The sequence below is a fragment of the Phascolarctos cinereus genome, unplaced genomic scaffold (assembly GCF_003287225.1).
Source record: "Phascolarctos cinereus isolate Bilbo 61053 unplaced genomic scaffold, phaCin_HiC Scaffold_726;HRSCAF=1367, whole genome shotgun sequence".
Taxonomy (NCBI): domain Eukaryota; kingdom Metazoa; phylum Chordata; class Mammalia; order Diprotodontia; family Phascolarctidae; genus Phascolarctos; species Phascolarctos cinereus.
Window position 1 is genome coordinate 407372585 of NW_027556098.1, and position 27992 is coordinate 407400576.

The window sequence follows — 27992 nt, forward strand, 5'->3', positions numbered from 1 at the left end:
GGGGCTCCTGTGATCTGTGTGAGGAGTTCAGGGGCAAGAGGGGTTGGGGGGTTCCTGTGATCTGTGTGAGGAGTTCAGGGACAATGGGGGGCTCCTGTGATCTGTGTGAGGAGTTCAGGGGCAAGAGGGGTTGGGGGGCTCCTGTGATCTGTGTGAGGAGTTCAGGGACAATGGGGGGCTCCTGTGATCTGTGTGAGGAGTTCAGGGGCAAGAGGGGTTGGGGGTTCCTGTGATCTGTGTGAGGAGTTCAGGGACAATGGGGGGCTCCTGTGATCTGTGTGAGGAGTTCAGGGGCAAGAGGGGTTGGGGGGCTCCTGTGATCTGTGTGAGGAGTTCAGGGACAATGGGGGGCTCCTGTGATCTGTGTGAGGAGTTCAGGGGCAAGAGGGGTTGGGGGGTTCCTGTGATCTGTGTGAGGAGTTCAGGGACAATGGGGGGCTCCTGTGATCTGTGTGAGGAGTTCAGGGGCAAGAGGGGTTGGGGGGTTCCTGTGATCTGTGTGAGGAGTTCAGGGACAATGGGGGGCTCCTGTGATCTGTGTGAGGAGTTCAGGGGCAAGAGGGGTTTTTCAGTGTGTGGGGTCAGGAACGTGAGGGGAGGGCAGGTTTGTTTGGGCAGGTCTGGGAGGTGGGTTGTGAAGGTTAGGGAGATCTGTAGTATGGGGAGATCAGGAAAGGGGGTGCAGGCTAACTGGGGAGGGCTGGAGGTCACAGATGTGCATAAGAGATACAGATGTGGGGACCAGGGATGTGTCTGGGAGCAGGTCAGGAATGTGGGGTGCAGGTTCTCTGGGATGGAGATTGTGAATTTTGGGGAGTCATGAATATAGAGTATGAGCCATAGGGAGTGAGTCTGGGGGGAATCACACGTGTGGGGTGTGGGAATCACACCTGCGGAGTTAGGGGTCAGTAATGTGGCCTGGAGGCCATGAGGAGAGGAGGCCTCTAAGGGCAGTGAGGAAGATTAAGTCTCAAAGTCCTACAGCTACTTTTGGGGGGAGGGGGCTGGGGCTGCCCAAGCCCCATCTCCTGGGAGGATTGGCCCACTAGGTTTTGGAGGGAAGACAGTGGCTCTGGTTGCCCCCCCACCCCCACCCCAGCTTGTGGCGCCAGGCTCTCCGAGGCTTTCCAGTCTCTCCTAGTCCCCAGAGCTGATTGGTCAGCTCTCGGCCGCCTCCCTCGAGGATTGGCCCTCTGGGTTTTGGCGGGAGGACAGTGGCTCCGGCTGCTCTACCCGCCCCCACCCTCCCCCTCCCCACGCTTGTGGCGCCAGGCTCTCCGAGGCTTTCCAGTCTCTCCCACTCCCCCAGCGCTGATTGGTCAGCTCTCGGCCGCCTCCCTCGAGGATTGGCCCGCTGGGTTTTCGCGGGAGGACAGTGGCTCCGGCTGCTCTACCCCCCCCCCCCCCCCCGCTTGTGGCGCCAGGCTCTCCGAGGCTTTTCAGTCTCTCCCAGTCCCCAGCGCTGATTGGTCAGCTCTCGGCCGCCTCCCTCGAGGATTGGCCCGCTGGGTTTTGGCGGGAGGGTGTGGCCCCGCCCCGCCTGAGGCTCCGCTCGCTCTCTCACTTGGCACCTGCTGCAGCTGCTTGAAGGACGTGGCACCCGGAGCTGGGCCTGGGAGGAGAGGTCCCCGGCTGCCCCGCGAGGGAGCCCCGTGGGGACTGCTGGGTCTTTGCTCTCCTCCGAGTGTGACAGCCCCCGAGCAGGAGTCCCGCGCGGACAGTCCCCCAGCGCTCCCTCTCCTCGGGGGGTTGGCTCTCAGGGGCCTCTTTCTTCCCTCAGCTCCCACCTTGACACCTGGGCTTCCCCCCGCCCCCGTCAGAGCCCCTCCTTCCTCCCCCTGGCTCAGCACCCTCTCTCTCCCCCCAGGTCCCTCAGGATGAGCAGGGACAGCTCCCCAGACGGGAGCCCCGAAGAAGATGAAGGAGAGAAAGGGGGGCCGCGATGTCAGGTGAAGAGCCTGCTCACCGAGGGAGGGGTGGGGCCTCGGGTCAGAGATCGATGGGACCCCTCAGAGCCACGCGGGGCCAAGCAGGGAAGAACGAGGACGGACGTGGCTGGGACATTCCCCGTTAAAGGAAAGGAACGGGAGAAAACCTCCCCTCCCCCCCAGCCCATCCCCCACCGAGGCTCTGGCTCCCTGGTTTTCTCCACGACCCCCAGGACCATTCCCTACACTCATCCACCTCCCTACTGGACATCGCCACACGGATGCCCCGCCGAAATCCAAAAAGGAACCTGCTCCGGCCCCTCCACCCTTGCCAGTCACCGGGTTGCAACCCAACCCTCCTCCTTTTCCCTCTTCCTCAGCTGTCACCCCTCCCCCTCTGCAATTAGGTGCCAAGGTCTGTCCACTCCAGCCCCTCCCCCAACGGCTCTGTCCAGCATCATCCCCTCTCGCCCTAGTTAGTGCCCCTCTCCCATCCAGCCTTCCCACAGCGTCTTCCCGAAGCTCAGCTTCCTGTTTAAAGCCCTTGGCAATCAGACTGTTTCCAGACTCCTTGTCAGGCATTCTACATGCCATCCAAACCAGCCTTATTGCGTATTCCTTAGTTTTCCATCTACTACCTCCTTGCACTTGCACATTTCCCATGCCCCAAATGCCTTCCTTCCTCACCCTCACCTCAGCCTTTTAGAACTTCAGGTTCAGATTAGCTACCACCCCCCCCCATAGGAGACCTTCCTGTTTTCCTTCTAATTATTAGTGTTCTTCCTCTCCTTAAATCATCTTGTATTATTTATATCTGTTTACATGTTGAATCCCTCAGTGAGACTACAAACACCTTAAGGGCCAGAATGTTTTTCATTTTTGTCTTTGTATCTCCATCGTCTAGTGCAATACCACGCACAAAGTAGATAACAAATATCTGTTGGATTGAATTGCATGCCCAAGACAGTGTCTTACGTAGTAAATTGAGGAAATTTGAAATGTTTATGATCATTGGTCCAATCTGAGAAATGGGAGGAGACGAGAGGACAGCATGATCCTTTACCTGGAAGATAGCATCTCACTAAATGTCCTTAGAATTCAGGTGATACTTGCTGACACCTAGTGTTTTCACTTCCCTAGGGAGAAGACACTTTCAAGGATATATCCACATACTTCTCTAAGAAGCAGTGGGTGGAGCTGAGAGAATGGGAGAAAGTCCGGCTTAAGAACATAAAGCAGAACTATGAGGCAATGATTAAAATAGGTAATAGAAAAAGTTGGATAAGTGGACCAAAAGAGAGAAGGGTGTTAACCAGCCCTCAAATGCTCAACCCACACCCACCTTTCTCCTCCACATACTTTCTCAGCTTCCACAATTTATAACATACTTTCCTTCTTTATTCAATGATCTCCTTTAGGCTAGGGCCTGTGTCTTCATGGTTGTTTTTGTTTTTGTTTTTTTGCATTCTCTTGATGTTTACCAAGCTCAGTCCATATTTTTGCATCCCTTGCAGTTTCATGAGCTTACTGACACTATCTGCCCACCCTTAATGCTCCACTGTTGTTTTTCTTATAGATGAAAGTGGTTTGGTTTTCTTTCAGGTCTCAGTGCCCCTCGTCCAGCTTTCATGTGCAGGCAAAATAAGAGAGCCAAAGTAGAGGAATCTGGAGATTCAGATGAAGAATGGATACCTAAGCAGCTAGGTAAGGACAGGATATGGTTGGGCCTATAGGAAGGAGACTGGAAATAAATGAAAAACCTAACTTTTCTCCTCATCCTGCTCTTAGGAGCCATGAGGTACAGTGCTTCTCCCAAATCCTTTGACTAAATTAAGGATTTATTAAGGGCTATTATGTTAGACATAATATTGTTTGTGCTATCGTTAGACTTCTAATTTTCACTTGTTAAACTGCAGTTCTTTCAGAAAGCTTTTAAGGTTTGATTTCACAGTTTGTATTGGGCTAAATCTTTAAGAAGAAAACTGATTAACAAAATAACTTATTAAATGAAACTGATTAAATTAACTTGTGGTTAATTAAAAATTAAAAGCCATAGGTTTCCTTCCCAGTTGTTGGGGGTGGGTGGGAAAGGGAGCCTCCAAGGAAAAGGGGCTAACTTTTTGCTGTTTCAATGCATTTCTGAGGGCCACCTTTTAATTTTTTTTTAGAATTTTTACAACTTTATCAACATGCAAACTGATCCTAAGCATAAAATAAAAGTAATTTAAGATGCATATATATTTATAACATAAAAATAAGCATTAATGACGGGCTTGTTTTTAGATGCAAAGTTTCTCAAAACATGGTATCTTTCTAATATGAAAATGTTATACATGATCGCACATATATATCCTATATCAAATTGTTTATCGTTTTAGGAAGAGGGGAGGGGAAGGAGGAAGGAAGAAGAAAAATTTGGAACTCAAAATTTTGTAGGGGGCAGGTAGATGGCACAGTGGATGGAGCACCAGCCCTGGAGTCAGGAGGACCTGAGTTCAAATCCAGCCTCAGACACATAACACTAGCTGTGTGACCCTGGGCAAGTCACTTAACCCCATTGCCTAGCCAAAAAGAAAAAAAAATTGTAAAAATGAATGCTAAAAATTGTCTTTACATATAATTGGAAAAACTATTAAAATGATGTCTTTGATAATATCATAATTCATAATTCTTTTTTAAACTACTTATCTTTTTTTTTCTCACAATAATCTCTCCTACTTCCTCCCTTCTCTTTCCCTCATATCACCAAGCAAATTTTAAAAATTCTAAAAAGCAAAACCCTCAATATATACATACATATCCTGGCAAAACAAATTCCTTCGTTGGTTGTCTCCAAAAGTGCGTATCTCTTTTGGTGTTTTAAGTTCATCACCTCTATGGAGGAGGTAAATGGCATGTTTCATCTTCATTCATTTGGACTCATCATTTCATTGATCAGAATTTTAAAATATTTCAAAATTATTTTCTCTATAATGTTATCATTGTATAGATTGTTCTCCTCCTCTCTCCACCAGTTCATAGAGGTCTTTCCATACTTCTCTAAAACTGTCCATTTTGTCATTTCTTATGGCACTACAGTCTTCTATTACATTCATATCCCACAATTTGTTTAGCTGTCCCTAATAGGAGAACCCTTAGTTTCCAATTCTTGGTTATCATGAAAAGAGCTGCTGTAAATATTGTTATATAGGGAGGACCACCTTTTTTAGTCTTCAATCTGTTCTTCCTTCTCTTTGCTCAGGATTTCTATAGTGTTTTTAATCTACAGTCTTCTGCCCTCCTCCCAAACTTTCTCACATATCCCTCACACAACAGACATCATGTAGGAAGAAGAAATGCTAGATAATTTGGAGCAAATTTTTAGCTTTTACTTATGAGAAACAGCAGAATGTGTTTAATCTGTAACAGCTCCCCACTCTTTGCCTCCATTGGTCCAGGAAGCTTTATAAGAGGAAAGAGCTGGTCTTCCTAGATAACAAAGAATGATCTAAGCTATCTAGAGACAAAGAAATAGAGTGAATCATTATTACCCAAACTTTCCTGGGGCCAGAGAACACTTACCCCACCTTCTAAGAGGCAATGGCATAATGAAAGTGTATGAGCCTTGGAGTCTGAAGAGACCTGAGTTCAAAATCTATCTCTTCCATTTATTAGATGTGTGACCACGGGCAAGTCACTTCACTCTCTGAGTTTGTCTGCTTTCTAATATGGAGACAATCACATTTGTTCTAATGCCTTTTAAGTTTGTTGGGAGGATCAAATGAGATGTTGTATGTAAAGCAGTTTGCAAACTTTAAAGTTCCATACTAAGGTCAGTTACTATTAATCACCACTGGTAGAAACTTGTCGAGAGATAGTGTGGATGGATCTCAGAATACTGGGCAAGACACCGTGCTGTAATCTCATGGCAGAACTTGAATTAGAATTCCACAGGATGGGCAGTCAGGGACGTATGGTGATATGCATTCTTGTAGGAAATAACCATATTGATGGAAACCACAAATTCATTGGAATATTGGAGTGAAAACCTATCCAGAATGAATTCTTGGGGAGAATGGAGCAGATAAGGCCTAGTGAAGTTATATATTCTTTTGGTTAAATATAATAAAAAAAGTATTCATTGATGTCGAAGAAGAAAGTATAAATGCGGTCATGTCTGTAAACATTAATATACAAAAATCCAGTTTGCAGACTACACTTTGAGAATCGGTGGACTAAATTTTCTTCAAGGATAATCTGTTAGCCATGTAGCTTTATTTTTCTCAGAGACTTTATGAATCTTTCTAGGGTTTGATAATGGCTACAAATCAAAAATTTCTTTTATTTCTCATTCCCTTTTTAGTGAAAACCCTCCGGTTCCCATCAAGAGTAAAACAGAGGACACATCTAAGGGTAAGTTTCTCCCAGAATCTAGTGGCCTCAGCCCAAATACTTGATGCTTACTAGCTGTGTGACCCTGGGCAAATCACTTAACTCCAATTTCCTTTTAAAAAAAAAAAAGAGGAAAAAAAATTAATTCTACTTCAAAGGACCATGATTGGGAGAGCTAGAGGGGAGGGGGCAGAAGACAGAAGAGAAAAATCCCCTCTCTACGTCCAAAGAGTCATTGGGATCTTCTACTGCTGGCTCCAACTGTTAGACTATTGAATTAACAACTCAGCCTTTTTTTTTTTTTGGTGAGGCAATCAGGGCTAAGTGACTTGCCCAGGGTCACACAGCTAGTAAGTATCATGTGTCTGAGACTGCATTTGAACTCACAACCTCCTGACTCCAAGGCCAGAGCCCTATCCACTGTGCCACCTAGCCGCCCCTCAACTCAGCCTTTTTAAGGGCCATTGGGGCAACCAAATTTTCAGCCCAGCCAATGTTATTGCCCCTTTCCACTCCATTATGGAGAGATATTCCCACTGTGTAAAAGGATAATAGGGTATTACCACCTTTTTTTTTTTTAACACATTAACACCTGATCATTTGTGGCTAGTCAACTGAGCTGGGGGTAGGGGTGAGCAGAGGGAGCAAATACCTCCTTATATTCATGTTAAAATTAAGTATAATAGTGATTATAGACATATATATATATATATATATATATATATATATATATATATATATATATATATATATAAGCAGTGTTGCTTGCAGGAATAATCCCAAAATCTGAAATAGTTTTAGAAAAAAATTTATTAGGTCATTTGGTAGAGAACAGGGAGACAGAAAGGAGGTGTGATTCCCTTTCCTTCAGGCTCTGGATCTAGACAAGGGTACCTGCACGCAGTTAAGTAATTTTTCCGAGAGGACAAATTGAAAGCAAAGTAGATTTAGATGGATATCAGTAAATATAAACATTTGAGAAAATTTTGACAAAGCCAAAACACAAAAGGAACCTAAAACATAAGCTTGGGTGGATTCAAAATAAGACCTGGGTGAGGGGACCCAAACAAAGACTATTTGGGATGGATCTAGGATCTGGGGGATCCCAAAATTCCTTATAGCCCTCTCTGGCATTCCTAGAGAGTTACTGAGGTCAGGGCAACATTCTGGGTTTCAATAATGTCTAGTTAAATAAAATTAGGTCCAAACAATATTAATAAATGATAAAAAATTATCCATAATTCCCTCTTTTAGGCTTAAAGCCCAACATTCTCATATCAGCAAAAGCATAATTACAGACACAGAAAGTTGGGTTATGATTTCAAAGGGAGTTGATTGAAAATAACCCTGACTCAATGGCATCTTTCTCACTACCTATCTCATCAAGAGCTCGATAGAATGCTTTTTAAGTTGGAGTAAGAGCCAGATTGGTGACAAACTTTTCCCAATGTCTCATAATCAGAGGGATCAATTTGAATAAGTCTCAGGGGGTATAAATCAGGTAACTTAAACTTACACTAGGAAACAAGTGTACTGTGGCCATGAGTAAAACAAAAAGAATCATAATCCCATATTTCCTTCAATGTCATAAAAGCTGAACAAGCTTAGCTTAGCAAAGACATAATTTCATACATCTTTTAAGGGAACAGACCTTGTTAAACAGACTCTATAGGTAAACTAAGTCAGGTTACAGATTAAACTATATTTAGAGGGTTCATGATGATTGATTAAGAGGAGAGATTTACTACCGTTTAGCTAGGGTAGCTAACAAATAACTAAATCACTATGAAGCTCAAACTTCCCTTTGTCAAACAGTTAACATTATTTTATAAGTCAAGTTTTGGTAAGATGAGGTTAATAAAAACAGAAAACAGGCTTTCAGTTGACAAAAGATGTAGGAGGAATGGCCCTGATCCCTGAACAATAAATAAAAGGAATGTGGGCATACCTTCCTTGCAGGCAAATATAAACCCATAAAACCAAATAGTCAAAATAATACAATAATGATTGTCAATAACATAAAGTCTCCTTGTTCTTGGTAATCTACTTCCAATGCCCATGTAATCATCACATTTCATTGTGAGTCCCAACCGTCACATGTAGTTGTCTGAATCTTGGAAATATCTTCCCTTGAAAATTCTGGAATAGGCCTTGTTCACAAGGCAGCTCTTTCAGGGGCTCCTCCTAGTAGATCTACTTCTCTGGTTTCAAGTCACTTGCAGAGATTCCCTATTTAATGTTACTAAAATCTACCAGTAGCAACGACTTAATACAATTTAGTATAACCTCCTAAATTTGATTTTCCAGTAACTAGTTCATGTGGTGAAAACTAGCTCAAACCTTATGGAGCTAATTCTATTTGCAGTAGAGCTATAAGAAGAACATAAAATTAAGAACTCATAATTCATCTTAAAGTTAAAAGAATTTTAGTTTTTACATACTACTTGCTCTTTCTACCTTTACATGAAACCCATGCCTGATATGGACAATGCTATCTGTGGGTTGAAAGAAGAATCTTTAAAAAAAATCCATTGTTAAAATGAGTCCTTCTGTCTCAATACTAGCAGAAACTTCAAAATAGGAAAACACATGATTTTAAAATTTCTTTACAGTTATTAATGCAATTTTATATGTAAAAATCTTTAATCCAATTTTGAAAATGTATTACTAAAACATCCTCGTGGCCTAGGTATCCCATTAGAAACATTTGGATGTGTATGTGTGTGCATGCATCTTAGTTCTTAGGGACAACAGTCTCATCTTGTTTTTTTCAAACTGAAGTTTACTGCCCCAATAAAATTTAAAACTTTTACATCTTTATTCTGTTCCCCCTTTTTGAGGCTATATATTGTCCTCATACCATCCTGAACGAATGAGATATTTTATCTTATTTATGAATATGTATTCCTTCAAGGACACAGACTGACCTTACATAAGCATAACAGAGGGAAAACTCCCTTAGCTTTCTTTGATTCCAGGTAAGAGTCTTAGTTAACAGCTAGTCATGCATGCAAAGTTCCATATTATTCACAGGATATCATAGCCAAGTTCAGAATTAACCAGGTGGGAAAATTTCTTATTCAGAAAGGAAATAGCACAATAGGGAAACTACCTTTGCTTATGCAAGATCATCCTCTCACCCTTTCCAGGCACAAACATCCATTCTCAGACTGCATTCCCTTTGAGCAGCACAGGATCTTTCCCTTGAATGATGGACTATTGGCTTAATGATGGACTATTTAGACAGTCATACCTGAAATCAAAACTCAGAACAATATCAAATTATAGTCCCAAGATATTTTACCTACAATAGAAAATTTCACTAATCATAGCTTAGGGCTAGGTTATCACTTTTTTTCATGTTGCAATAACAATGAACAATAAACATATATAAGGTGTTATCTTATTTATCCTTCCTAGTTTAAATCTATACTGAAGCAAAAATCATTAGGAATTAAGAATAATCACATTCTGGAATTTCACACATATAGCAAATATATGATAGGTCATTCAAAACCCAGAAGAATACTATCCCCCAGATTAGCAGATGTCTGTATTGCCTGATAACTCTAAGGGCAATATAAAATCTTTGAATCTAAGATCTGTTGTTATAAGTTGACTCAAAGATGTAACTTCAGTACATCCAGTTTATTATGTAAAACCTATATCAGATTGTGCGCTGTCATGGGGAGGGTGGGGGGAGGAAGGGGGAGAAAAATTTTCAACTCAAAAGCATATGGAAGTGATTGTTGATAAATCAAAATAAATTAATAAAAAAAATACATCCAGTTTATTAACATTAACATTACTAATTTTCATAAGCAATGGTCAAATAATCTATCAGATAAAATTCACTCTTTACTACAAGCAAACTTGTAAGTTCTTTAGAACTTTGGAACTTGTTGTTAGCAGCTTCTCTCCCAGGTCAATGAGATCTTATGACCAAATAGAAAGTCCGGAGGAACCTGACAGGTAAGCACAACTTAAGAGGTCTGTAACACTTTATTTTCACTCCAAATAGTAAGTTGCTATCCATTTCAAAGCAAAATAGATCCAATTAAATATTTAACAGTTTTAAACTTTGTGACTACATTATTTAACAGTTAATTCAAATATCATGTAGACTAAAAAAGTGAAGTTAATTTTCTAATGATACAAATGTATCACCCTCTAGGTATCTCTTTTTAAATTAACAGCATTTCTTATACAATGATTTCCCAAAAATCATAGTATAAGAAATATTAAAAGCCTAAAAATAATATAAACAATATTATGTATTTTAAAACATAACACAAAACCCTTTTGGTCAACCAAATAACATCAATTCAGTTGAATGCATTTCTGTGAGGCAATCGGGGTTAAGTGACTTGCCCAGGATCACACAGCTAGTAAGTGTCAAGTGTCTGGTCTGAGACCGGATTTGAACTCAGGTCCTCCTGACTCCACGGCCAGCACTCTATCCACTGTGCCACCTAGCTGCCCCCCCCCCCGAATGCATTTCTGAACCTTCTTATATAGAAAATCATTATCAATTTGGCATTCTGTACCAATCATATTTAAAGCCAGTATAAAGTAATTACATGTGACAAAAATAATAATAAGCTAACATTTAAGTAGTGCTTTATATACCCACACACTGTGCCAAGCATTTTACAGTGTATCTCATTTGATCCTCACAAGAACCAAAACAAACAGAGGTGAAGTGACTTACTCAGGGTCACACAGACACACAGTGTCTGAGATGGAATTTGAGCTCAGGTTTTCTTGATCCATGCAGTTTTCAAGCATATTACTTCAGTGCCAAATATTAAGTATATTTTGCACTAAATTCTGATTTATCACAATTGTCCTAATAGGAGAACACATCTCACTGTAAATAAGAGCACATTGTGATTTAGTCTCAGGACAACTTTCAACCAGATCCAATTTGGATTTACAATCACAAATGATAACATTTAAAAATCTCAATTTTCCCAAGGGCCATTAGCTTAAATTACAGAAAGTTCTCGCTTTACTTAAATTTACATTATATAAATTTAACTTTAGGGGAAGAATTCTGAAAGAAATCCATACTTCCAAAAAAACACCTATTTTAACTTTATAGTACTGTGCTCTCGCTAGCTCTCTCTCTCTCTCTTGCTCTCCCCCCCCCCTCTCTCTCTCTCTGTCTCTCTGTCTCTCTGTCTCTCTCTGTGTCCTCTTGCTCCCTTGGGCTCTGCATTCTACAGCCTTCCACCCTCCCACCAAAAAACAAAGCAAATCAAAAAAATCCTCTCCAAGTGAAAGCGGAAGAATAGACAGGCAGGGTGCTGCTGGATCTGGAGCTTGGCTTGAGACTTCTTATGCTATAAAAGGAGATCTTTGCCTGGTCTGCCCACAGCCCACATGTCCAGCCCCTGTGAATATATCTTCCATTCAATTGCTTTAACTGCATGTCTGTCCCTGGCTCTTGCTTGTCTACTGTCCTCTCTTGTCTGTGTCAGTATTCAGCCCTCACGTGTCTAACCCTATGTGTTTTTCCTTTTGGTTCTGGCCACATCTCCCATATGGCTAGCCCTGGCCCTGGCGGTGTTCCTCCTTCTGCTCTCACTTCTCTGCCCCTGGCCCCCACATGTCCTTGAACCATATAATGGCCCCTTCCTTTCAATGGCATGGGTGCCCAGCCTCCTTCCTGGCTTCCTTCCTCCTTTCCTTCCCTATGTCCACAAGCAAATTTGCATTATGTAAAAACTGTTTTACATAGAGGTCTACAGAATGGTCCACTTATGTAAGGTAAGAATTGTCTGCGTAGAGCCTAGTGCTTTCAGTTAGCTCACTTTCAAAGATTCAGGGTAGCAGTCTCACTTTCCCCTCTTTTTCGAGCCCATGAGACTCTAAGAATTGAGACATACCTTTCTAATGATCCTTCAAAGACAGAATTTTAGTATGCTATAGTCAGATAATTCTATACTATAAATTTATTTCTATAGTTTCCACTTGGTAAATATTATAACTTGATAGAATAGTGTCTATCTAAGATTGCTAAGCAGCATTTTCCCAAAAAATTTCTTCTCTTATCTTTAAAAAAAAATTAACTTCTTAAACCTCTTTCCAAAACTCCAAACTCTTTACTTCGCGTTACCCTCTATTCATCAGTGCAAATGGTTCTACCTTCCTTTAACATTCCCTCCATTCTCCTCTTCTCTACTTGCTTAAACCTCCTCTCATGATCTTTCTTCCTTCTTTTCTTCCAGTGGGCTTTGAATAAAGTCCTTCCAAACTGAATCTTTCCTTTTATGTTCTGATTCCATACTTCACTATAGTCTCACTACTTTTCTTAAGTCCATCTCATCTTATTTTAACAATCATATTCTGATCTAATATTCCACTGAATCTCTCCTATACAAATGTCTTTATACAATACTAATTAACTGCTAAACTTTTACTTCTCAAGTTGCATAGTCCATTTCAATTTGAGTGATTTAGCTATTAGTTCATCTAAACAATCAAATTCTGTTGAACCATTTCAGACTATCTTCAGCTCTGTTATTCTCTAGTAGATGAAATCACCTTCACTAAAAACAGTACATCTATCACCTTCCAGGAAGAAAAGAGAGATATTTGCTATTTGCATTAAATCTTTAGCCTAGCTACAAACCTCCTAAAATCCACTAAGATATTTCAACAGTTACAAAAGCCTTTAAACCATATTATGGGAACTTCTAGTAAAGACATTACATTTCAGTTACAAATTTTAGTTTCTAATTAGTTCATAATGCCATAAATTTCTACAAACCAGGAAAAAAGATTTCCTTTCTTTACTTCTGCAATCTCCAATCTGGCCAGGGTTGCAAAGACAAAGAGAAAGAAGGAATGTTACAATTTTCCTCCTTATTCTCCACTGAAAATCTAATTAAAAAAAAAGTCAGTGGAAATAAATCCCTGTTCAATATTATAGGTAGATGGGAGAACTGTTTTAGGTATGAAATTTCATAAATCTTTCCCACCCTTGTAAGTTCCCTTTCTGTGCTTTCTTACCACAGTCTTTTTAGGTGACTAGGTGTTCCCCTTCAAAGTTCTCCAAGGTAAACATGTCTTTATTTGAACAAGAGAACTTCTGAGGTAGAAGCCCCATCAAAATCTACCTCACTGCCTGCTAAATACAAGTTTCCCTCACCAACATAGGATTATCCTAAGTGAACGAGTGTAGAACTAATGCCCATGGGCAGCTACCAGTCACAGACCAGGTATCTCAAGAGAGTTGAGGAAAAGGACGGAAGAGAAAGAAAAAGAGAAGAGGGGGGGGAAGCTCTACCAAAGAACCTTCAGCTTAATTTTAACCATTTTTTAGCAGCTTCTTACCAAGCCCTTGAGTGATCAAGTCAAAGAGATTACTCATTTGCAGATCAGCGCAGCCTGAGGATTTAAGGGAACCTAAAATCCCTTGCAGCTATCTCTAGCATTCTTGAAGAGTTACTGAGGTCGGGGAGACATTCTGGATCCAAACAATCTCTAGTCACATAAAGTTGGATTTAAACAGTATTCCCAAACAAACAGTTTCCCAAACAATATAATAAAGCATTGTCTACATTGTTGTAGATTTGTGGTATAGTTTGAGATCTGGTACTGCAGGGCCCCCTTCCCTTTTTTTTTTTTCACTTATTTTCTTGATAGTTTTACCCTTTTGTTCATCTAGATGAATTTTCTTACTATTTTTTTCTAGATCTATAAAGTAATTCTTTGGTAGTTGGATCAGTACGGCACTGAATAAGAAAATTAATTTAGGTACTATTATAATTATTAATCTTCCTACCTTGGCTTTCTCATAAACAATGAATATTTTTCCAGTTATTTAGATATGTATTTATTTATGTGGAGAGGTGTTTTAAAATTATTTTTTATTTTTTTGTAATTGTGTTCATATAGTTCTTGTGTGTTTCTTGGCAGGTAGGTTCCCAAGTATTTTATACTGTCCACAGTTACTTTAAATGAAATTTCTCTTTTTAGCTCATCCTACTGGGTTTTATTGGTAATATGTAGAAATATTGATAATTTGTATGGATTTACTTTATATCCTGCAGTTTTGCTGAAGTTGTTCATTTTAATTTTTTTAGTTAACTCTTTAGGGTTCTCTAAGTATACTATCATATTATCTGCAGAAAGTGATAGTTTTGTTTCCTCCTTGCCTATGTTTTTCCCTTTAATTTCTTTTTCTTCTCTAACTGCTATAGATAACATTTCTAAGTACAATATTGAATAGTAATGGTGTTAATGGATGATCCTAGTTCTTTTGCCTTCTGGAATATCATATTCTAAAACCTTCACTTCTTTATATTGGTAGTTGATAATCTTGTGTGATGCTGACTGTGGCTCCATAGTACTCGAATTCTTTCTTTTTGGCTGCTTGCAATATTTTCTTCTTGACCTAGAAGCTCTGAATTTTGGCTATAATATTCCTGGGGGTTTTCATTTTGAGGTTTCTTATAGGAGGTGACTGGTGGATTCTTTCAATTTCCATTTTGCCCTCTTGGTAATTTTCCTTTATAATTTTTTGACATATGATGTCCAGACTCTTTTTTTTTTGTTTATGACTTTCCAGTAGTCCAATGATTCTAAAACTATCTCTCCTCAATCATTTTTCCTGGTCAGTTGTTTTTCCTGGGAGATATTTCATATTTTATCCTATTTTCCCACCTATTTGACTTTGTTTTACTGTTTCTTGATGTGTCATGGAGTCATTAGCTTCCATTTGAGCAATTCTGATTTTCAAGGAGTTATTTTCTTCAACAAGGTTTTGTACATTTTTAACCAAGTTATTCTTTTCTTGCATAACTCTCATCTCTTTTCCAATTTTTCCCTTTGTTGCTCTTATTTGGTTTTTAAAATCTTTTTTTTTTCCTTTTAAAAAATATTTTCTTACCTCTAGGAATCCTTGTTGGGTTTGTGTCCAGTTTGCATTTTTCTTTGAGACTTTGCTTGTAGATATTTTCAAGTCATTGTCTTCTGTTTGTGTCTTAAGCTTCCCATTACCATAGTAACTCTTTATAGTCAAGTTCTTGTTTTGTTTGACTTTGGGTTTTAAGTTAATATTTGTCTCTGTTCACTAATGAGGACAGGCAGGGAATGAATCTGGCCTGAGCTGTCCTTTTATGTCTGTCTGCTGTTTTCACAGCTTTGGCTGGGGTCTTGCAACTTTTCAGTGCCTCCAAAATGGTGTGATCCAGGGAGAAGTCTGTTCATTGCCCTTCTCGTCTGAGGTCTACAAGTTTCTAACTTGTTTGGGTCTGTTGGCTTGGTTGTGGTTGAATTTCAGTAGACTGCTGCTGGACTCAATCACTGTTAGCCTGCTAGGAAGTTAGCAAATTTAGAGAGACTGAACTACTAGCTCCCTTTTGGTCTTAGTCTCCTGCCCTAGTTTTTCCATTGCAGGCTTATGGACAAGTCTAAAGGCTAGTCACTGTTCTTCTGGGTTCAGAGACACACAGCTGTGTTTCTGGAAATTGTTCTTTGTTCAGTATTCAGCCAGGACACCTCACCCCCATCCTTGCTCACTAATAATCACTCCTCTCCACCCTAGACCTGTGACCTAGAGCTGGGTAATGGGTGATAGAGCTGTCACATAGCACCTGCTCCCACACTCAATGGGTTCCCAGGGATAACTTTCTGCCCCAGTGTTCTGTCTTGGCCTCCTTTCTATGCCTGGGTGCTGAAATGTTCCTGTCCCCTCTGCTGCTAATGCTATGCTCCTAGCCATTCCCCACCCCAATGTCTGTAAACCTTTCAGTCTTTCTAAGTGTCCTGGACTGGAAAAATTATTCTATGACTTTTGCTTGGCTTTCCCAATTAGAATTTGGTCTTCATTGTTTTCTAGGAGTCAATATGGTGGAGAGAAAGCATTTTTTCCTAGTTCATCTAGCATTCCTCTTTCTAGATCTAGAGTGGAGACTTATCCTCTCCAAGCTAAACATTTATGTTCAACAAAAGCAAGGCAAAATGACTACCAGAAGAATTAATGTCAACAGATTAGAGCTATTCTCTGAGTGGGAACAGTTTGTTGCTAACTTGGAGGGCAAGTTGAACCAACACACAGTTGGCAACAGAAAAGGAGTGGGCAACTTTCAGAGATGTTGTATACAGCACTGCCTCGGTCACTACAACTGTCATCAATCAATGTTGGAGCCATGCTTGCCCAGGTTTTGGATAATTGATGATGCTCTCGAGCAGTCCCCAGTGGAGTGAAACAAGACTGTGTGCCTGCTCCCATGCTTTTTAGCATGATGCTTCCAGCCATGTTGTCAAATGCCTTCAAGGAGGATCAATATAGCCTCAAGGTCAGCTGCCTCACTGATGGTAGATTCTTCAATTTGAAAAGGCTACAAGCCAAGACCAAAGTGGAGGGAGTGTTGGTGCAAGATTTTCTGTTCACAGATGATTGTGCACTCAATGCAGCCTCTGAAGCTGAGATGCAACAAAGTATGGATTGATTCTCTGCTGCTTGTGCTAATTTTGGCCTAACAATTAACACCAAGAAAATACAGGTTCTCCATCAGCCAGCACTACGCCATCCATATGTGGAACCATGGGTTACAGCAAATGGAGAAGTTTTGAATGCTGTGGATAAATTCACTTACCCTGGCAGTGTACTTTCCAGGGATGTACACATTGATAACGAGGTTGACACATGCATTGTCAGAGCTAGCTCAGTGTTTGGGAGGCTCCAAAGGAAAGTATGGGAGAGAAGAGGTATTAGACTGACTACCAAACTGAAGGTCTAGAGAGCCATTGTGCTGACCTCATTATTGTATGCCTGTGAAACCTGGACAGTCTACTAGTGCCATTCCAGGAAACTGAATCGCTTCCATTTGAATTGTCTTAGGAAGATTCTGAAGATCACCTGGTAGAACAAGCTACCAGATATTGAGGTCCTTTCTCCAACTAAACTGCCAAGCATTCAAACTCTACTGCAGAGAGTGCAACTCCAATGCGCTGGCCACATGAATACCAAATGTATGCTTGTCAAAAAGACTATTTTATGGAGAACTCACACAGGGCAAGTGCTCACATGGTGGTCAGGAGAAGTGATACAAGGATACTCTTAAGGTCTCTCTTAAGAACTTTGGCATTGATTGGGTGACATGGGAGACACTGCCACAGGACCACCTAGCATGGTATGCTCTCATCAGAGAAGGTCCTGTGCTCTATGAGCAAAGCAGAATTGAAGTAGCTCAAAAGAAATGCAAGATGTGCAAATTTAGTGAATTCACCACAAATGTTCACATGGATTATTTGTGCCTGACCTGTGGCAGAGCATTCTGAGCTTGTATTGGTCTGATCAGCCACAGTCAGACACACTGTAACTTGACTCTAACATAGTGATGTCATTTTGGTCTTCTTTAAAAATGAAGGAAAACAATCAAAGATGTTTGGAATCTTTTACCTGATCTGGAGGTCAGATTCTCTTCTATTATTAATATCTTTCCTATCAATTTATCTGCTGATGGTCAAAGTCTTTAACAACAACAACAACCTTCTCAGTACCCTTGACTGCCTTTCACCTCTGATTGGAAGGCTGGAGGGCAGAGCAATAGACTTCTCCCAAAACCTTCCTTTATAGAAGGCTTTAGAACTTTCCAGCTAAACTTCATTTTCCATCAGCTGCTCTGCTTTGGTTTCTACTTTAGCTTCCTTTTGTGTATTGTTTTCTTCCATTAGATTGTAAGCCCCTTGAAGGACAAGGACTGTCTTTCTTTTTCTTATTTGTATCCCCAGTACTCAGCACAGTGTCTGGCATATAGTAGGTGCTTAATAAATGTTTATTCAATATATTTAGCCATTTAGAGATGATTGGTAAATTTGAAGAGAGCAGTTTTGGTTGATGGGGTTGGAACCCAGACTGTAGAGAGTTAGAGAGTAAAATGAAAGAAAACAGAGGCGTTGATTATAGAAGACCTTCTCAAGGAGTTTAGCCATAAAAGGGAAAAGAGATATAGGATTATAGTGACTGAGGATGAATTGGGTGACAGATGCACATTTATAGACAGCAGGGAAATGGACAGTAGACCAGGAGAGATTAAAGATAATGGAGATGATAGAGGGGACAATCTACTGCAGAAGATGAAATGGAATGAAATCAAAGAGCCATTTCTTCATGTGAGACAGGGACAAAGGTGATAGTAGTAGAAGATGCAGACTCAAGGAGGGTTTGGGACATGGCCACTATGTGGATTTATTTTGCTTAACCATGTTTTTTTTTTCTGTTACAGAGGTGTTTTTAAAAATGTTCTTAATTAGGGAGAGTTGAGGTAGCAATGGTAATGTCAAAAAAAGAGTGAAAAGAAGAAAGGACATTGAAAAATTTAAATAAGTATTCAGAGGAGTATAGAAGGTAGTTGAGAAGGAAACATAATCAGGATAGTTTTGAAAATAATGTGTTGAATTTATTATATATTTTAAAATTTTGACTCCAGTTTCTCTTCCTAGTTCTAGTTCTGCATCCCCAAATATCTATTAAAAAATTTCAAACCGACTGTCCCAGAAACATCTCAAATTCAACAGGTCCAAAATTAGAAGAACATCTTGTATTGAATTTGTATCAGCTCATCTTTCTTTCAAAACCCAGCCCTCTACCAAAAATTCTCTATTTCTGTCAAAGATACTGACATCCTTCCTGTCTCCCAGGTGCATAATTTTTGTGTCACTCTTCGTTCCTTAACTCTCCCTCTCTCCTCCCCTACGTATCCAAGCAGTTGCCAGATCTTGCTATTTCTATCTCTATAACATCTCTTACAACTGACTCCTTCTCTCTACTCAAACAGCCATCACCTTAGTTCTGACCTGCACCTCTGTCTCTTGGATTGTTGCAGTGGTCTCCCAGTTGGTATCCTTGTCTCTTTCACTCCATCCTCATATGTCTACCAAAGTGACTTTCCTTAAGTGTAAATGCGACCATTTACTTTACTCAATAAACTCCAATGGCTCCTTATTGCTTCTATGATAAGGTACAAATTCCTATTTATTTCTGTAAGCATTTATTATCTCTGCCTCTCACTCCCAATTGAAGAATGTACAAAAGACAAAACCCTCATAACAAATATACATAGTACAGCAAAATAAATTCCCATATTGGCCATGTCCAAACATGTATTTATCATTCTGCAGGTTGGAGCTACTAAGAAAAGAGGTGCTGGGATATAGATCTGGTAGTAGTATGACAGTCAAAAGGTAGGCACAGCACAGTAACTTTCTGGGCATATTTACAAATTATTTTCCAGAATGGCTGGACCAATTCACAGTTCCACCAAAAGTGCATTAGTGTGCCTCTTTTCCTATATTTCTTCTAACCTTTGTCATTTTCCTTTTTTGTCATCTTTGCCAATCTGACAGGTGTACAGTGGAACCTCGGAGTTGTATTATATACTTTTTTTAAAAGCAAGCAGTATCAGGGCAGCTAAGTGGCACAGTGGATAGAGCACCGGCCCTGGAGTCAGGAGGACCTGAGTTCAAATCTAGCCGCAGACACATAACACTCACTTAGCTGTGTGACTCTGGGCAAGTCACTTAACCACAATTACCTCACAAAAAAAAAAAGGCAAGCAGGATAGAACAGAGATGAATGGTTTCACGTATGATCTTCTCTTTTGTGTGTTCTACTCTATGTATAGAAATGCTCCTAGGTTTTGTTTTGTTTTGGTGTTTTTAAGTTCAGAACAGAAAAAAAATGAGAGTGGTTGAAAGGAAAAGCTAAACTTCTTTCCCACTGCAAGCCTGGAATATGTCAATCCTCGGAGCAAAAGCTCTGAGGGAGCATAACTGCAGTGATCTCTAGGCCAAGGCTTTCTGCTCTTCCTGAAAGGGCACAGGAGTGCCTCGGTTAAGAACTGTAACTGACATGGAAGTGACCCAGAGGGAACAGCGACTGACCTACCCATCAGAGATGTTGTGTCCTAGGAAGACCAAGCCTAGCTGAGCAGCTGGTACAGATCATATGGCCGCTGCTGAGCTTCATTAGGACTCTTCCAAAAGAGATAGGACGCTGAGGCCTATGAGTTGGGGAGAGTTGCCTCGGTCACCTGGGTTATCTCACTACTTTAAGTTTCTACTCACTCTCCCCGTGGGCATGGAATATATTTATGAGAGAGTTTGTCCCAGGTTTAAGTGGAGGGGTGTTTGTAACTGCAGTTCTTGCTATGCCATTTGAATAAATGCCTTTGGTAAGAGATAGCTGAATCTACTTGTGCGCTTGAGCCTGTACGTGTAAGTATATACAGAACATACACAAAATGAACATAAGCTAATTATGGGAGGAGCAGCTGAGGGCAATGAGAAAGGCTTTATATAGAAGGGGGCACTTGAGCTGAGTTTTGAAGGAATTCAGGTATTCGAAGAGGCAAAGGTGAGAAGGGAGAGTTTCCAGGCACAGGGCACAGCCATTTCATGGCACAGAGATGGGGGATGGGGTGTTTTGTGTGAGGAACAGCAAGTAGGCCAGTGTAGCTGGACTTGGGAGTGATGTTTAAGAAGACTGGAAAGGTCAGGGGTCAGACGTGTTTCCCTTCTATTAAACACTGTGTAGGGTGGCGGGGGATGGGGAAAGGTTTTGGAGTAGGGAAAGGATAAGGGAGTCCTCAGTCTGAAAGGAGAGACATAGGTCCCCACCCTGGGTTGGATAACTGTTGGCCTGCTAGTGAAACAATGCCTCCACTTTCAGAGAATTCCAAGTTTGATGAAGACAGAACAGACATGAAAATTAATTAAATTTAAGCATAATCTCAATAAACATCAGAATAGAGAAGAGAATCAGTAGGTTAAAGTTATATAGTAAACAAACAAAACAAAATGCTGGCTTTGTAGAATCCCAGCACTCCTCTTTAATGAGCAGGTCATTTCACCTTTCCTCATACTCATTCTCATCTTTAAAAACTAGGAGGTTGCACTATATGATCTTGAAGGTATCTACCAGCTCTGACTACTATGATCTCATCAGGAAAGTCTTCCTGAGGACGAGGAGTTTTGGTGGAATTATGAAGGCAATGGATTGACAACATTGCTTTTACTCTATTTTCTCTAAATGAATTTCTGAGGACTACCTCTTCAGTCTCTAGCCTGCACTCTTTCCTCTTTCTCCCCTCTATGATCAGTTTCCGTTATTCCTTTTATATCTTTCTCCAGACTCAGATTCATTTCTCTTTTCTGGTCCTACTCCCTACTCCTACTCCTGAATCCTTATTTACCTGGCTACCCCTCCACAACTTCCCTTCCCATCATAAATTTCCACAAATACCTGATTCCTTCTTTTTCTACTGAAGCACTTACCACTGGTGTTCATTTCCCCTCACAGATTTTGATGAGCCTTCACATATCACTTCTCCGCCAGCCCGCTCCCCTCACTGTTGTGTTCCTTTTCTTCAGTGTTGTTAAAGGAGTTTAGTGTGGAATAACAAACATTAAAGAGGGAAGAGAGTGAGATAAATGATATGTGTTTCCCTCAGAATGAGGAGATGGCCAAGGAACTAGCTGACCCCAAGGCAGAGGGAATGATGGATTTATCTGAGGAGTTGAAGACAGTAGTCATGAATAACCTGACCATCTCAGAAATCAAGAAACAGATGGGTCAGATGGATGGAAGCTGTACCACTAACCAACTGACCGAGGGAAAATTGGGTAAGAGGAAGAAATTAAGGAACTGATCCCTCTGATATCCCTATCTGAATTCCCTATTTCTGCCTTGGTCGAGGTCTTGCATGTTTGTGACAGGTCCAGGGCACATCTTGAGCTCAGTCTGTAGCCAAATGAGAACAGACAGTCAAGGATAAGTGGTTGTCCTTTTATGAAGGAAAAGGATTGAAAATCTGAACCTGAGAGAGGGGACAGCCTGTGCCTGACACTGGATCATGAAATAGCTGTAGACAATCAGGCACCATTCTTGCCCTGCCCTTGCCCCTGCCCTTCTTAGAGCTGAAAATAAGAGATCCCTGTAGGGAGTTTAAGAGAAAGGTACGTTTTCTTACCTGACAGAGACCACTTCTTTGCCTTTACTTTATTCCCACCACTACTGTCATTGACCCTATTCCAGAGTGCAGAAGAAAAGAGGCTGAAGTCCATATGTACAATTTGAGGGAACGAAAGTATCAAGTGTACCAAGAAATCTGGGACCCTCAGGATGATGACTACCTCTGTGAGTAGCCCTCCCATTCCTCTCTATCAAACATTTACCTTTTCCTAGTGCCAAGACGCCAACCCTGCCAGATTTCTCAGGGTCAGGATAAACATTTCGTAATGATGCCATCTAGTAGCCTCAACTTCACAGTCATACCTCTTCCCTCCTCAGGGGATTGTGGGCTTCCAAACTAATACCTAGTTTCAGCTGTTCCTAATCCTAGTCTCCATTGCTTGCCTTCCCCAGTCTGTGAGGAGTGTCAGACTTTCTTCCTGGAAACCTGTGCTGTTCATGGGCCCCCAAAATTTGTCCAGGATAGTGCCATGGTCAAGGGACATCCTTATTGTTCAGTCATCACCCTGCCCCCTGGCCTGAGAATTGGGCTTTCAGGGATCCCTGGTGCAGGACTTGGTATATGGAATGAGGCCTCAAATCTACCCCTGGGTCTGCACTTCGGGCCCTATAAAGGGCAAATGACAGAGGATGACGAGGCTGCCAACAGCGGATACTCATGGATGGTAAGATTGACTTCCACTCTTGCCCTCTGGCCCTCTTCTTCTTCCCCTCAATCCCAGTCCCTATTCTTGTAGAGCACTGCTTACCATACGAATGCAACTTAGGCTGATAATGCCAAGTATGGCGCACCTGGGGCTTCAAGGCTCTGTCCTAGGCACTGGTTAGAAGAAGATACATAGGAAGGAGAAAACCAGGTCCCAGGCCTCAGTGAGCTCCTGGTCTGATGGGGAGACATGTCTTTCACCCACTGGGGATTCCTCCTCCTCTATCCTGTTAGGACAAGGCATGACAGATACATGCAAAAGACCAAGCACTGTATCAGCACATTTAAGCTATCAAAATATAAACCGAATCAGTCCTATTTGAAGAGATGCAGAGTAAAGGGGTGGCAGTCTGCATGTGAAAATACATAGATTTAATGTTATTCCCTGAATTCCAGATCACCAAGGGGAGAAACTGTTATGAGTATGTGGATGGGAAAGAGGAGTCTTGCTCTAACTGGATGAGGTGAGAATAGCTGGACTCCAAAATCTAAATAGGTCAGCCCCCAGGGATGTGATTTGGCTCCCTAACAGACAGACCTCTACCCCATCTGCTTTTCCAACTTTGATTTGCCACCTCCAGGCCTTTCCTTTCTTTACCCAATAATCTCTTTACTTATTTTGGGTCTGGGGGGAAAAACTCCTGTCCAGTTAAAAAGTATTGAGTGCATCTAGCCTGGAGCTCCTGTGAGACTAGTCCCTGCCTTCCCCACTGCACCTCCCCTACCCCTCCTCCCCAAGTAAAGCAGTTAGCAAGCCACAGTTGATTATATGGTTAAGGGAATAGCTTAGTAGCCTGAATGTATGGGGCATGTGTGAACGTCAGGCAACAAAAGTCTAGTGGGGTGAGACCTTTACGGAGGCTACTGAATGTCTGGAAGAAGAACTGGGATTGCCATAGGGGCAAATCCCATGAGAAGGCCGTGTTTCAAGCCAGTGTTTTCCCTTCCCCATATGCCAACCTCAGATACGTGAACTGTGCCCGAGACGAGGAGGAGCAGAACCTGGTGGCATTCCAGTACCGCAGACAAATCTTCTACCGGACCTGCCAGGTCATTAGGCCTGGTTGTGAACTCCTCGTCTGGTATGGGGATGAGTATGGTCAAGAACTGGGCATCAAGTGGGGCAGCAAGTGGAAAAGGCCACTCACTGCTTTGACAGGTGAGCAGCTGGGGCCTTATTTTTGTGTCCTTTCTGCACAGGACCTTGGGCACGGAAGTTGATAAAACATGAGTTAAATCCAGATTCCCTGCCCATAACAGAGTGAGACCTAATTAATCCAGATTCTGTTCATTAGCAATAATTTGGATGACAATATATGTGATTTAGGGCATGGGAGTGGAGAACAGAGTTCAGATCTGCGATTTCATCTCTGTATGGAACTCCCAATGTAGAAACCCCTTCCTCCAGGGCACACTGGCAACTTGTCTGTAATTTATGTCCTGAAGACATTGAAAGTTTAAGTGACTTGCTTATGACGTACCCAAGTCAAGGATAGCACGTGAAGCCCAGTCTTCCTGACCACAAGGTCAGCTCTCTCTTTATGACACCTCTCATGCCTTTTATTGAGCCAAAATATTAAAATAACTTTTTCCTTTTCATAGAGGATCAGTATTCTTTCCAACCAAATCCTCAAAAAATTAAGGATTCCTTCTGTCTCCAGTCTAGGAATTTGTTTTTATGTAAAAAGACTTGCAATTTATAAGGTAGGCTCCACTGAGTTACCATTTTTCATTAACTTCATTTCATTTATAGGTCACTTTATAACATATTTAAAAGTAACCAAACTGCATTCTTTCAGAAGTTTTTATAATTCAGTCTTTTCACCAACTCAAACTGGTTTTCTCCCAAGCCTGTTCTTCATGGCTTATTATACATTGATTCTCCTTCAGACCCTCTTGGGCCCAGGTTTCTCCCCAGCCCCACTTTCCCATGCTTGGAGTGAGGCTCTTTCTGACTCAGCCTCCAAGAATCATTAATTCAAGATTCAAGATTCATTTCATGCACCACTTGCTACATGAAGCCCTTCCAAATCCCCCCCTGTGGCCAGTACCTCTCACCCCCAAATTCCTTTGCATCCATCTTTTAGAGGGTTATCCTCACACCTGTTGCCTCTCCCCAGAATCTAAGTTTCTACTCTAGTAGATGTTCTATCTTTGTGTTTCCAGCACTTTGAGTGCCTAGCCATAGTAGGTATTTGAAAATACTTGTTGATTGACTATGAATTAGTGAGGTTTATAGAAATGTTAGAAATTATGGCCCTGTGATTATCAACAAACATGTATCCACACATCAAAAAACCCAATTCATTTGATTTTCCTACATAGATGCATGTAGATTTTTGACATGGCTACCACATCCATTACCTCTGGGTGCAAGAACGGTGGACGGTGGTCTCTCCCACACTGCACACATGCAATCAGTCTATTTGCACATCCTGATACTTTCTGTGGTGCCAACTGCTAAGTGCTGAATTTTTTTTTTCCAAATCAAGGCTATGGCCACAAAGTTTTAAGTTAATACTGATATTTCAGTGTTTCAGAGTGCTGATTTCAGCGTGTACTTCCTCTACTGCTGCAGATTATTGCCTCACTGTGACTTTAGCAGGCAAGACTCATTTTGCAGCCAATCTGGTTATAAGCCCATCAGAACTTAGCTTGGTTGGTCCAGTTTAGGGGGCACCCAACAAGCTAAAGCTTGTGCCCTGTTGGTATAATCTTTGAGAAGCCATGAGGAGGCGAGCATCAGAGTAAGATACTAGTAGAAGAATCACAGGAATAACTCATATAGGATGTTACAATTTACAAAGTATAATTTTTGCTAGCCTCATTTTACAGATGGGGAAACTGAGGCTCAGGGAGGCTAGATGATGCGCCCAGGGCCAAAAAGAGAGCTAGGATTCAAATGCAAGTCTTTTGACTCCAAGGACTTCAATGTATTTTTTGACATAGCACTTCAGTTCAGGCAGCTCCTACTGAATATCACATGCAGCCTGTTGGAATTATATTGCAATCAGCACTGCTTCAATGCTGTTTGAACTCCTATATTCTAGGTCCTCTATAGGTCCCATTCATTGTCCAATAGGGGTCATTGACAACACTGAAGAAATAGTACCTAACGTGCCTTTGGATGAAAGAGACTGTAAGCAGGGTCACAAAATGGAGCAGAAGTTTCCCTCAAAAAGTAATTCAGGTTGTGCCTTATCTTAGCCTCCCAGAGGAGAAATGTCATCTTTATCCAGACCAAGTCCCATTATGATAGCTTAAGTGAACTCTGTTCTAGGTGAGGGGACACTGATCACCTACAGTAAGAGTTGTCATAACCCCAAGTGGCTCGTCAGGGAATACAAATGGGGTTGACTCAGGGATTTCAGAGGCAAAGCATATCTATCAAGACATTTGCCAGAGGCACATGAGAATGATAATGGATGCAGGACATGCTAGGGGGCAGCAACATGGGAAGAAAGAACGGGAGGTTCTGCAAACTGTCATCAGGCAGTAAGGAAAGGCTTTGACTCAAAATTTTCTTCTTCTTTAGGGGAAAGCCCAGGAATCTATCTTTGCCCTTCCTGCCCTCTGGGCTTCTCCACTCATGCCTTCCTCAGTCAACACATGCTGTTCAAACATCCCCCTCAAGCATTCCTGGATTCAGGGACAGGAAATAATTATGAGCTAGATCTCCATCCAGACCAGCTGCTTCTACCTGGTTACAGGTGTGTAAGTGACAAAGCAGAAATGTTACAAAAAGAACATTCTAGTTCCTTGTGCGGGAACACCAGACAAGTGGATCTGAGGGAAATGCATAGGCTGCCTCAGAGCCTGCAAGTGAGAGAGAAGGAAAGCAGCTCTGGGGAGTGGGATCTCAGCAGGATCCAGGGGAAGAGCACTAAAAAGACCGCACTGGCATTCCAAGAGGGAGATAAACAAGAGTTTGGGCCATACAAGTGTGGTGAATGTAAGCAAGAATTTACATACAAGTCAGTCTTCATCAGACACAGGCGGACACACTCGGGAGAGAAGCCTTACGTGTGTGAGAAGTGCGGGCAAGGATTTGCACAGACGTCAAGCCTCATCACACACAGGCGGACACACTCGGGAGAGAAGCCTTACGTGTGTGAGAAGTGCGGGCAAGGATTTGCACAGACGTCAAGCCTCATCACACACAGGCGGACACACTCGGGAGAGAAGCCTTATGTGTGTGAGAAGTGCGGGCAAGGATTTGCACAGAGGTCAAGCCTCATCACACACAGGCGGACACACTCGGGAGAGAAGCCTTACGTGTGTGAGAAGTGCGGGCAAGGATTTGCACATAGGTCAAACCTCATCACACACAGGCGGACACACTCGGGAGAGAAGCCTTACGTGTGTGAGAAGTGCGGGCAAGGATTTGCACAGAGGTCAAACCTCATCACACACAGGCGGACACACTCGGGAGAGAAGCCTTACGTGTGTGAGAAGTGCGGGCAAGGATTTGCACAGACGTCAAGCCTCATCACACACAGGCGGACACACTCGGGAGAGAAGCCTTACGCGTGTGAGAAGTGCGGGCAAGGATTTGCACAGACGTCAAGCCTCATCACACACAGGCGGACACACTCGGGAGAGAAGCCCTATGTGTATAGTCAAGGATTTACCCATAAGTTAGACCTTAGCATATGTAAATGAACTAGCGGGACATCTTACACATGTCAAGGACTATGGGCTAATTTGCCAAATCTGATCAAATATAAGCATACAATATAAGTACACATAGCCTGTACTAGGTGACACACATAGGAAGAAATGGGATCCGTTCTTCTCTGGTCACTGCGAGGCAGCATTCAAAAAGCCAGCCTGACTACTGCCTAATCACTATTCTGAGCATGGGGCAAAGAGTAACTGAATAGGCACAAGGCTCTCAGCAGAGGGATTTGAATAGTTAGGAAATGTTCTGAGGTTTAGTTTGGAGAGATTATGCTTTTCCTGTGTTTCTATTATGTATTTCGTTACAATAAACTTTTCA

General features: G+C 41.9%; 1 protein-coding gene across 1 annotated transcript; it reads left to right on the top strand.

Annotated features, from left to right (window-relative positions):
• Nucleotides 1-1567: 1567 nt before the first annotated feature.
• Nucleotides 1568-27947, top strand: PRDM9 (PR/SET domain 9). Its single transcript, XM_020977022.2, has 11 exons — nt 1568-1624; nt 1868-1949; nt 3069-3192; nt 3531-3632; nt 6271-6320; nt 21767-21938; nt 22351-22452; nt 22681-22952; nt 23390-23457; nt 23959-24152; nt 26529-27947. The coding sequence occupies exons 2-11, from the start codon at nt 1878-1880 to the stop codon at nt 27653-27655; spliced, it is 2283 nt and encodes a 760-aa protein (XP_020832681.1). The 5' UTR covers nt 1568-1624; nt 1868-1877; the 3' UTR covers nt 27656-27947.
• The last annotated feature ends 45 nt before the right edge of the window (nt 27948-27992 follow it).